Raw genomic sequence first — 12847 nt, 5'->3', positions numbered from 1 at the left:
CCAGATTGGTCTTCCTGGCTGTCTGTTACACTACACACTTCACATCTTTTGAAAAAAATGATTCATTGGCTTATTGTGTTGAACACCTCAGAAAAAAGCATATACTGTATACACACACACACACACACACACACACACACGTATGCACGTTTTAACCGATTTTGAACAGAGCTAGAACTTCAGATTGTTACAGTTTTTAAATACAGGGAAAAAAATGCACGCATGAAGCCATCCTGCAGTGCAAGTGCCCTTTTTATGCATTCACTTGTTACTGTGGTGTTTCTACAACACATACTGCTGATTGTGCGTGTGTGTGTGTTCTGAATGTACAACTCTGTGTGTGTGAGTTTTGATTCGATTTTGTACAGGAACCATAAGGGGGGGGTGTGTGTGTATGTGTGTGTGTGTGTGTGTGTGTGTGTGTATATGTATGTGTGTGTGTATATATATATATATATATATATATATATATATATATATATATATATATATATATATATATATATATATATATATATATATATATATAAAAACATACGTGCGTGTGTGTATAATATATGTATGTATATGTATGCACACATACAAATACAGTAGACGTGTAAAGGGAAAAAAAGCTCTGTGGATGAGTGTATGTGTGGAGTGTGTGTCCAATTTGTGCACCTGTAAGGCTGTCATCACTGTGTAACACAGTACAAGCACTGGGAAGATGTAGTCTTAGTTTTGTTGCTTAGAGATACCAGAGTTGTCACTCAACAGGTGTAGCAGAGGAATCACTAAACCGTGTTGTGCAAAACTCTGCAGAACTTTGCACAGCTTTGCGTGACCACACCCCACAAATGCAGCCGACCTCCTGTTGTAAAACACCCACTCAGCTGTACAATTCTGCAGGCTTTGATGTAAAGAGATTTTTATTAAATGAATTTGAAATGTGTGGCTCTCTCTTGCTCTCTCTCGCTCTTCTCTCGCTCTTCTATCTGTCTCTGTGTTAATGCTGGTTAATGATTTCAGTTAGGATGAGAGCTGATTGTGTGAGTGAGATGGAGTGATGTTTTATGTGTTTGTTTTTTCTGTTTGTTTCCTGAACAGATCAGACATTTGACTTTTTTTTGTTGTTTTTGTTTCTCAAATCATCCTGATGAGATCAATATAAATATAATCTATTCCACCACCTGACTGCTCCTTTGTCCTTTTTTAATATACTGTGGGTGTGGGTGTGGTGTGGTGTGTTGTGGAATCGAAGGTTATGCAGAACATCACACCCTTGTTGTTATGTTGGCTGGCTTTACAATGCCAGGGCTACCACTGACCAGGATTGATCACTATGGCTATGACCAATAGTATGTGGACACTTTGCTATCGCTCCCATTCGCATCAAAAGGCAGGTGTGAAAGAACTCAAGTGTAATCCTGTGTAGTGCTCTGATCTAAATCACTTTAAATGACTTTCTTAGGCTTCAGTGTACTGAAGCTCATAAGTGAATGGGGCAAAATTTACAAGAAAGCTTTTCCAGAAAAGTAAAGGCTGTTCTAGCATCAAAGAGAAGTCTAACTTTAGAACAGGATATTCAACAAGCAAAACATGGGTCTGATGTTCAGGTGTCCACATACACATTTTGGCTTTGTAGTGTTGATTCATGCATAAAGCTATTTAGAATTAAATTGTGTAAAATAGCAAAAAAATAAATGGTCAGGTTTCTCAAGCTTATGAATGGGAACAAAGTACCAAAATATTTTTCATTAATGCCATTCTTGAATAAGCCAGTAATTGAAAAGTTTACCAGACTTTTATGAAATCGAAAATAAATGGTCAGTAGTTAGACAGAAAATACATGCACTTAAAAGATTTCCCAACATTTTCTCCCATGGAGTTTTTTATTTATAAAGCATCACATACAATTATTTGTAAATCATTGGCAGGGTCACTTACACAGTACATTTGGTATTTGTAAAAGAATTGGATCCATACTTGTACTCCCTAGTCTGTACATGTACACATAAGATTAATATAAGGAACTGGTAGCGTAGTGGTTTGGACTTGTGATTGGAAGGTCATGTTCAAACTGCAACTGCTGGGCCCTTAAGGTAGGCCCTTAACCTCCAACTGCTCCCTTGTATAAATGGCACTGATTAGATTGTAAGTTGCTTGGAATAAGGACATCTGCCAAATGCTACTCATGTCAATGTAAATATACACCTGATCAAGTTCAAACCATTTGCAGTATCTCACAAAAGTGAGTACAACCCTGATATTTCAGGAACCATCATAGAATATCTTCACAAGGGACAATACCATAGAAATTAAACTAGTTAATGTGTAGCTGGTATAGTAGTATAGATTTACTGTCCTAAATAACTTAACATACAGCCATTATTGTCTATATAGCTGGCAACAAAAGTGAGTACACCCTAAGTGATAACAGAATGGGACATGTCCTATTCATCATATTCATGTTTTTGTTCACAAATTTGTGTATCTTGTATTAGAGCAGTTAAAATTTTGTGCTTTGAGTACAATTCTCTCATACTGACCACTGGATGTTCCAACATGGGACCTCATGACAAAAAACTTCTGAGGATTTGAGAATTAGAATTGTTGATCTCCACAAATATGGCCTCGACTATAAGGAGTTTGGTAGCACCCTGAAATTGAGTTACAGTACAGTGGCCAGGGTCATTCAGAGGTTGAGTCCTCATACTGTAAGTCAGGTGCAGAAGGAAGCCTCTATTGAAGCTGTCTCACAAGAAAGCCTGCAAACAGTTTGCTGGAGACAACCTGTTTAAGAGCAAGATTTACTGGAACCATGTCCTTTAGTCTGATGAGACTGAGATAAACTTGTTCGAATCAGATGTCTTGCGACGCCCTGGTGAGAAGTACCAAGAAAATTATGTCTTGCCTACAGGCATGGTGGTGCATAAGTGCTGCTGGTAGTGGGGAACTGCAGTTCATTGAGGGAAACATGAATTACATGATGCCCTCCCTTCAGAAACTAGACCGAACAGCAGTTTTCCAACATTATAATGACCCCAAAAACACTGCCAGGATGACAACTGCCTTGCTGAGGGTGAAGTGCCCAAGTATGTCTCTAGACCTGAACCTTATTGAGGACTTGAAGGGGTATCCTCAAGCGGAATGTGGAGAAGCGCCATGTCTTTAACATCCAGCAGCTCTGTGATGTCATCACGGAGGAGTGGAAGAGGATCCCAGCAACAACCTGTGCAGCTCTTGTGAATTTCATGCCCAGGAGAATTAAGGCAGTGCCAGATAACAATGGTGCTCACACTATATATTTACACTTTGGACACAGTTTTGACATGTTTACTTAGTCTGTACTCAAATTTGTTGCAGCTATTTTGACTATAATGGCTGCATGTTAAGAGGTTTTGGAGGACAATAAATCTGTACTGCTATACAAGCTGCACATTGACTAAAACATATCAAAGTATAATTTCTATAGTATTGTTCCTTGAGAAGATCTACTAAAAAGGTTGCTGAAATGTGAGGGGTGTACTCACTTTTGTGCAATACTGTAAATTGAGTTATTGCACCTTAATATAAAGATTACACTATCATGTTTATATCACTTGTCATTCATACAACTAAACTGGACAAATTGAGTGAAACCCAGTCAATTCATATTAGTGCGGTCAATTAAAAAGAAAGCAAGCGACTATATATACATATATTTAAAACAATTAAGATTAGATATTTGAAAAGAAAATGCTGCTACATAAATAAAGCAATTATTTGCTGCAATGGCTCATCATCTTTTAATGCTTTGTGATAATCGAGGTAGAAGTAAGGCCCCCTTCACCCCATGCAGTAACATGTCAAGAGTGATCTAATTGTAATTGGAAAGCACAATGTCCAATGAGTCCAATGTGTTTCAGAGATGAATTGTGATCCAAACACTGAATTCACTTTCAGGGCTGGTTTGGGATTAATATGGCCTCATTACATTTGGAGTGTGAACACAAAAGTGCTTCAATGCATTGCGAACAACAACAAAGCATTACCTAATTAACTGTGTCATTGCCCCAGCCAGAAAGTACTTAATCATTGTGAGGATAATGCTGAACATGGGAACTCTCCACCTCTAGGCTAATGGATAAAATTGATGTTATAATGGCTGCTTTAAATAGCTCCTTTATCCTTTCTTTTTCTGCAGACTATTATATGAAAGTGTTTGAGAGCCAATTGTGCCTGAAAACAAATAGAGCAGAAGACACGTTAAACATGCAACAGTCTCCAGCAGAAAAAAATTTATGAGATCGGATCACTCGGGAAAGCATTCAAAATGCCATGTGTTAATGGTTATGCATTTTGGTTGTCCACGTTTAAACACCTAAAGCAGATGTTAACAACAAGTGTGATCAATGCCTAAAGGACCAATAAGTGACCCATCTGGTATGCATCAATGCATGTGCAATGTACTTAATACAACCTAGGAGATGTTTTCTGTATTAACTTGGAATCAACTTAGACTTGATTCCATTTGTACTACATATAGTAAATTTCGTCTTTCAGTTTTTATTTTCCAACATGATAATGTTGCACAGTTTCTGCAAATGTATTTATTTACAGTGCACAGTACAGGTAAATTAGAACATAATTACATGAATCTGTTCAACATTTTTTGTCTCATACTTGTGTTACTAAGGGGAAAGACAAGGCTTGAAAAAGATATCCTAAGCCAATAATATTATATAACTAACATTGGCACAAAGAAAAAAGGCCAGATATGTAGTGAACATGATGTCCTAGCATTGACTCTTCCGAACACTGATCAATGGCTACGCATTATCGCTGAAGCATACTCCAGGAATCAAATCTGTTTTTAAATAGGTTTTTTTTCATGTTATGTGGACACAGGGAACAGCAGACAAATTCTTTGTAGTGTTTCTACAACATTTGTCCATAATCTGTGCTCAGATTGAGATCTGGGGAATTTGGAGGGAGACTAAACAATTTGTCAATTTCCTTATGCCTTTCCTGAACATTTTTTTCCAATGTGTCAAGGCACATTAGCATGCTAAAAGAATCAATAAAACTGTGTTATTGGTCTGCAATAATGTTTAGGTAGCTGGTACACTATATGGACAAAAGTACTGGGACATCTGACCATTCCTGCCATATCTGGTTCTGTTATAACAAAGCTGGAGGCAAACAATTGTATATTTTTGGATGCGGTATAATAAAAGTTTGTGTTCACTTGAACTTAGAAAAGCCAAATCTGTTTCAGCAGGGCAACACCTCTGTGTACAAAGCGAGCTCCATGAAGATATAGTTTACATTATTTGGAGAGGAAGATCTTGTGTGGCCTGCTATAGAGCTCTGATCTAAACCCTACTGAACACATTTGGGATGAACTTGAACACAGAATGCACACCAGACCTCCTTACCCTACTTCAGTACCTGACTTTACTAAACACCCTTGTGGCTGATGAACAATCAGCCACAACAAATGTCCAAAAGCACACTCCAAAATCTATTGGAACATCTTCCCAAAAGAGTGGAGGAATTATAAGAGCAAGTGCGTTTCTTAAAAAGCACATACTATACTTAAAACCAGGTATGCACAACATGGCAATATAGTGTGTGTGTCAAATTAACATCTATATGACTGCCAGAACCAATCACACCAGTCTGCGTTGTTTTTTTTCTATAATGTATCCTGATACAAGTAAACAGAAATGTGATTTCTCAGGATCTGATTTTCTCCTCTTGTTACCCATCTATTGCAAGTTTCAATATTTTGTACTTGCTAAAATGGATTTCTGCTTATCACAAGAGTTTTTCAACTCAGACCAAATAATCATTATCCTCTAATCTCTCTTTATCAATGAGACATTTCCATTCACAGAATGAGTTTGTATCCCTTTTACGTTTACTGGAGTAATATTTTACCTAGTATATCTCTGCTTAACTACATGGTTTGTGTACTTTGTCCACCACTGGTGTTTGTGTATTATATGATTATAATTATTCATTTAATATAACATATGAAAATATAACATCTAACCCTAATGCAGAATCAGTGCAGCCTTTTATTGATCGATTTATAGAAAAAGAAAACTGTGACTGAAACAGAAACAAGAAAACATCCTGCAGATGCCAAAAAAAAAAAAAAAAAAAACAACAATAAAAAAAAAAACTAAAAAGATTTTTATTCTGTGTGGCCCGGTATTTTAGAAACCACCGAACTTAAAGTTTAAACATCATGGGTCCATTCGAAGTGAAAAATGTTCCAGGTTTTATTATGACACGTGGCCGCATTGCGCGTGAGACACCGGGCCTTAATTGCCCCCTCACGTGCACTAATTAACGTGCTGTTTATTTGGCAGGGGCGCCTGAGCAGGTTTTCTAGTGAGCGCGTGTTCGGTTGCATCATGGCCCGAACCGGATTATGTGATTCCAGAACGCTGCTGGACCGCAAGGTAAGTTTGAGGAGCAGAGGTGCCATATCTTCTTAACTGTTGGATTAAAAGTTTGTTTTTCTGCAGACAGAAGAAGCCCGAGTTCCTTTGCGCGCATGGGCGAACGCATGCGCTGTGCGGGAGCGCGGGGTACTCGGTGTACTCGGGGAAGGAGACGAGCAGAAACAGCAACACAAAGCCGACAATACAGAGCACCGATGGGTAAATATGTGCGAGCTCTCGGACTCCAGCTAGAGTGTAAGACTGGGCTGTAAAACGCTGCTGCAAACACGTGCAGATCAGTTTTCTTTGGTAGCTCAGTGTTTTCACACATGGGTCACTTTAAATGAAGCATCTCCAATCCTGTTAATGTATTTGTGGCACCTTGTATTATTTCTTTGAGTTCACACCACTTGTTTAGTAGTAACTAACACTAAACATAGAAATTGCAGCATCTTGAAATTTAAAATCATATCGACTACTTTTTTCACACACAGAAATTGTGCAAGGACTTCAATCTTAAATTTCTTAATAAAAAAAAATCGAATCCAAATCTAAGCAAACTCAGTCCTGTTAAAAAATACAAGGTGCCTTAAATGCATTAAGATTTGACACACCACAATGCCTTTAGTTAAATTGTAACTAACAAAACCTAGGAATTGTGTAATTTAAAATCAAATGAAATCCCCAGAAAAGCAAACATTTCCTACTGTTTTTATAATGAACATGGTCAATGTGAAAATGTTTGCTTAGATGTTATTTATTATTACTATTATTTTTTAAGGATTTTGTTTTAAGGAAGCCTAAATAAAATCAACCCCTCTGTGAAGGACATCAGAATACTCTCTGCTCGTGGAACATTTTTGTGGCGTCTTAGTCATTGATATGAGATCACTTGGATCATAACTGACTTATGCTATTGGCTACTAGGTGGTGACTAGTAACTAGGTAGTTCTATTAAGTAGTGTAAAATCTACAACATAGTCATCCAATTTATTGTCTCGCTAGTTGCTCATCATCCTGTTTAACTCAACCATTGTAAAAATGTTGCCAAAACATAAACTCAACTTGTGAGCAAATTTACAGGCATTGCATTACTTAGATTGTGTACCATTTCCACTGATGCATTTCCCACAACAATGGAAAAATCTTCATAAACAGAAACAGGTTTGTACATGGAACACTTAGTAGGCTATTCAAACACTTTCATTTTGTTCAAAGTATAGTAAAAGATTGTAAAAGTGTTTGACGATCAGTCTCCAGCTACACTCCTGACTACGGTCTTTCAGGAAAACATGCAAATACCATATGGGAGTGATTTAAAAAGTATATTGATCAGTTTATTTATTTATTTTAAGACTTCCTTAGAATATAACTGATGCCAATATATTATCCAGTGACCATTTTGTCTGAGCCTCAGTATTTATTTAATTATAATTGTGTACATATTGATCGTGATTTCAACCTGAAACAGACCTTTATGAATGTTCTGTGACCCCATGCCTTGACCACTTTTGTTTTTGTTGTTTATTTTGAATTCCTAAATTACATTAATCTTAAATGCTTTAACATCAAGTGTTGTGGTTTAGATATTTTATGCACTGTAATATTAAACACTGACAAACTCCCTCTCAACTGTTGTCATGGGCTGTGTATTAAATCAAGGCAATATTCAATAGTATTTTAATCTCAAATCATTTATTAGATTTGAAAGTTTAGTAGTCAGGAGTGGATGGTTTTAAAGGTCTTTTGTAGCTGTACATCTACATTTAGACCTCTCACTTTGGACCAAAGAGGTGCAAATACAAGAAGACGGTCACTAAAATGAATTATTGTATACTGTAAGCATATAATGAAATTTGGATCTTTGTGATCAGGAACTGGCTTTGCCACCATTTTATCCTGGTTTCAGACAACGCCTGTCGCATCCAGGGGATCGTTCACCTCAAGTTCAACACTGGGAACCATGCACACACCATACATTTTAAAATTTGAGGCAATTTATCTTGTTTAGTCGACCTGAAGGGAGGAAGCCAAAGAACTCAGAAGGCTCACACAAACACTGGTAGAACATGCATAGACAGTAAGCCTTCAGCATTTAGTAGCACAAGCAACCATTGAGTGGCTTAGAGAATCACTCTTTAATACGTCAATTTAATGCCTATTAAATGTTTTGTATTGAATGTAGGTATGTTCCATTTTGCTGTTGTCTTGTCTTCTGCAGGTCCAGCAGTTGCCAGTATTTGCAGAAGATGGAATCATTATGGATTTTGTTCAGCAGAGTGGATCAGGTCTGAGGCACTAGCAATCACATCTTTGTTACCATGTGACCTCATGTTATCATTCAAAACAATTTTTCCTGAAGGGGTTCCCTTGAACCAATTGGTCATTCAACTCCTGACATGGTCTTAAGAGACTAACATTTACAGTATCTTTCAAAAGTGAAACCCCTCACATTTCAGCAACCATTTTAGTATAACTTCTCAGGGGACAATACCATAGAAATGAAACTTGCATATATTTGGGTAGTCAATGTGCAGCTTGTATAGCAGTACAGAAAATAAATAAATAAAACAGCCATTATTGTCTAAAAAGCTGGCAACCCTAAGTGATAACGGCTGTAGGTTGTTAAACCATGCAAAGCCATGTCTTTTATTAATCATGTTTTGTCTGCTTGACTGGACTCTACAAATTTGTGTATCTTGTATTAGAGCAGTTAAAATTTGGTGCTTTGAGTACCATTCTTCCATACTGGATTTTCAGCAGGGCACCTCATGGCAAAAAAAACTCTGAGCAACAATTCTATTCTTAAATCCTTACAGCCGAGGCTGTAAGATCCGTAACGCCTTGAAACTGTTACAGTACAGTGGCCAGGGTCATACAGAAGACTGTTTCCACTTAGAACAGGCCTCGCAAGGGTCAATCAAAGAAGTTGAGTCCTCGTGCTGTGCGTCAGGTGCAGAACTGGCTTCTACAAACAGACATGAGTGCTGCTAGTATTGCTTTAGAGGTTGCAGAAGAGGAAGGTCCGCTTGTTGGTGCTCAGACCAAACGCACAGGAAGCCTCTTCTGAAGCTGTCTTACAAGAAAGCCTGAAATTGGTTTGCTGAAGACAACCTGTCAAAGAGCCTAAATGACTGAAACTATGTCCTGTGGTCTGATGAGACTAAGAGAAACTTGTTTGGTTCAGATGGTGTCCAGCATGTGTGGCGATGCCCTGGTGAGGAGTACCAAGAAAATTCTTGCCTACAGTCAAGCATGGTGGTAGCATCATGGTCTCGATCTGCATGAGTGCTGTGGTACTGGGAAGCTGCTGTTCATTGGGGGACACATGGATTCCAACATGTACTGTGATATTCTCAGAGTCTGATTCCACCCTTTAAAAAAACTGGGACAAACGGCATTTTTTTCCAACATGAAAACGACCCCAAACACACAGCAACTCAATCACTTTCAGCAAGGCAGTTGTCATTTTGGCAAAGTACGTATACAGACCTGAACCCTTTTGTGCACCTGTGAGGCATCCTCAAGCAGAAGATGAAGTGCGACGTGGCCAACATCCAGCAGCTCTGTGATGTCATTATGGATGAGTGGAAGAGGATCACAGCAACAACCTGTGCAGCTCTGGTGAATTGTATGCCCAGGAGGATTAAGGCACTGTTGGATGGTGCTCACACAAAATTTACACTTTGGACACAGTTATGACCTGTTCAGTTAGGGTGTACTAACTTTTGTTGCCAGCTATTTACACAATAATGGCTGTATGTTGTTTTTCAGAGGACATTAAATCTGTACTGCTATAAGGTTCACATTGACTAATATCCATATTTTTATTGCTGTAATATTTTCCCTTGAGAACATGTACTATAATGGTTGCTAAAATGTGAGGGGTGTACTCACTTTTGAGATACGGTACAAGTGTATGCATTAATCCCCCCCCACCCTTTGGATGAAGGAGAATTTGGTATTTGTGTGATGGAGTTGTGTTGTGTTAGTTGCTCCTGCAGTGGAGCATTATGAGGAGGAGGCTGTGTTGAATCACCTTCATGGTCTGCAGCTTGCACCCACACTAAGTGATCTAGTTCCTGTGCTGGTGCGCAGAGAGATAGAAGTAGCGATGAGTAAACTCGGGCTGCTGTTTGACCGCTCTTACACATGGGACATCTTTTCTGATATGATGGTAATGTTGAAGCCTTTCATTAAGTCTTTCATTAAGACTAACGCTTTGTTGTGCGTCTTTTTAATGATTTTATGTAAACCAATATCTGTTTTTAGAGAAGCCAGCAGCACTTTGCTCTGTCGAGCAGCGACCTGCCAAAGCCATTCACAGAATCAACACGTGCCATTCTGGTGGACTGGCTCATTCAGGTTCATGTGAGCGACAACCTTTAATTATCTAGTGATTTTATAAAAACTGTAATAGCTGCCATTAACATGCTATGAGTGAAGAATTGCAGTGCCACCGTTCTCTATGACCACACAGGACGCATTTAACTTCTCGGAGGAGACGCTATATTTAGCAGTGCACCTGCTGAACCGTGTGCTCCGGCAGATAAAAATTTCCATCTCCAGTTTACAGCTGCTTGGTGTCGTTTGCCTATTTCTCGCTGCAAAGAAAGAGGAGTGCTTACTGCCGGAGGTAACGGACATCTGTTTTATTTGATGCTAAATGCCCAAAATAATGATTCAATGACTTGTATACAGAAGTACAGGCTGCCTACAACTGTAGGACAGACAAGTTTTTCACCTACAACACATTAGTGCTCTGCATGGTTAGCTGTGTGTGTGGGTGGGGGGGGTTTGTCAGGTATCTGAGCTGTGCTACCTGATGGCGAATACTTACAGTAAGAAGCAGCTGCTGCGGATGGAACGGAGGGTTTTGTGCGCACTTAAGTTTGACCTGTCTCACACCCCACCCATTCATTTCCTGCTGCTGTCGGCATACATCGCACGCTGTGGCGAAAAGGTACACCAACATTGTTACACTGGTTGAATATTTTAATGTGAACAGTACACCGGTTTATACGTTGTATAATTTGTAGGTGATTTGCATGGCACGCTATCTGTTGGAGCTCTCGCTCCTCGAGGCGAAGTGTGTGTGTTTTTTCCCGGTTCAGCTCGCTGCTGCTGCTCTGCGTCTGGCACGCCATTTTATTCAGGAGCCCCACACACCTGAGAGTGAGGCGGCCTGGTGTATTGCATCCACTATATACCTTGGCAGGTATTTAGGAACTTTTTATAAACACATACTGTAGCTGTTATGCTACATGCTACTTTAACCATTAATCGGCTTCATAAATGTAGTATTAGCTGTCTTCTACAAAATTACTGCTTCTGAAAATACCCGTTTCCAGTTTATCATGAGATCATGAGCCTCCGGATTTTTTTTCTTCTAAATTAATATTTCTGCCCGGGTTTAATGCTGTTCCAACTAAATCCAGATTTCTCCTTTCACTGTGTATAAAGCGAGGCAACACTCTTCACAATCATGCACATTATGGCCACTGCTGCAGCGAAGGCTCACAAACAAGAAACTCGGGCGACGTTTGTCAAATTTTCTACAAAGGAGACTCTATATGCGAGTCTTCATCCTGCACTGAAGAGTGCTCCCTGCCTCCTGAGCCTCCAGACATGAACTATGTTAAGTGTGTGACTGAATAGTTGTATCATGTTGTTTTTTTACATCTTGTCCAATTTGTCAAAAAAAGTTTACATGTTTTTGTATCCATTTTAAATATTTCAATTAAAAATGCTTGTTTGATAATATATTGACTATGTAAACCTTCTTATGGAGGTCCAGTGGATTGTTTCTAAATGTTTTATGTGTAGGATAAAAAAATGAAGTGCAAAAAATAAATAAAGTAAATGAGATTTTTAGTTGGTGTAAATGTTATTTCCCATGCTTTGCATAGTGTTAACACTAAGTATCTGGGTGGAGGAATATAACTTCAAACTTGCCATTAGCTTGGCTGTGTTCACAATACACCTATTGGAGCATCTAATTAACCTACCCTTCCTGAGCTGATCGGGTGTGTTCGGAGCATTGTTAGTAAAAATTGCAGGACAAGTAAGGGATGTCTGAAAACATTGTACTTTGTAGAGGCAGGAATTTTAAACTGGATCCACATTGTGCATATTACTTTAGTAATTATTTCCTTTTAACAAAATATGTATTTACAGAATATGACCTGACAAACGCTTACCACACGTGGATTATTCATAGCAACGCTGGCTGTAAAACTGAAAAGCTTAAACTCTTCTGTTTGGAAGAATTCCTTGCAAGGAAGATTTGCAAACAACCATGATGTTATAAAAAATGCATCCATGAATGTTAAATAATTGTCTTCAAACAAACCTGACATCAATTAATATGCACCTTTTTTTTTATTTTTGTTCTTGAACCATTTGCCATGTACACAAACTGCTATTATACA

General features: G+C 38.5%; 1 protein-coding gene across 1 annotated transcript; it reads left to right on the top strand.

The window, feature by feature from the left end:
- The first annotated feature begins 6275 nt into the window (after positions 1–6275).
- ccnp (cyclin P) lies at positions 6276–12290 on the top strand. The gene is made up of 9 exons (XM_083552716.1): positions 6276–6434; positions 6501–6635; positions 8638–8704; positions 10409–10593; positions 10689–10787; positions 10897–11052; positions 11221–11379; positions 11456–11634; positions 11880–12290. The coding sequence occupies exons 1-9, from the start codon at positions 6387–6389 to the stop codon at positions 12046–12048; spliced, it is 1197 nt and encodes a 398-aa protein (XP_083408842.1). The 5' UTR covers positions 6276–6386; the 3' UTR covers positions 12049–12290.
- Positions 12291–12847: the final 557 nt, after the last annotated feature.

The sequence above is a fragment of the Silurus aristotelis genome (genome assembly GCF_946808225.1).
Source record: "Silurus aristotelis genome assembly, chromosome: 10".
Lineage (NCBI taxonomy): Eukaryota > Metazoa > Chordata > Actinopteri > Siluriformes > Siluridae > Silurus > Silurus aristotelis.
This window is presented reverse-complemented; position numbering and strand designations above follow the sequence as displayed.

Bases quoted from the DNA above. Each gene is read 5' to 3' on its own strand.
- ccnp (XM_083552716.1), top strand. From the start codon at position 6,387: ATGGCCCGAACCGGATTATGTGATTCCAGAACGCTGCTGGACCGCAAG. The intron at 10,594-10,688 runs GTAATGTTGAAG...ATCTGTTTTTAG, and splicing joins ACATCTTTTCTGATATGATG to AGAAGCCAGCAGCACTTTGC. The intron at 11,635-11,879 runs GTATTTAGGAAC...CTGTGTATAAAG, and splicing joins TCCACTATATACCTTGGCAG to CGAGGCAACACTCTTCACAA.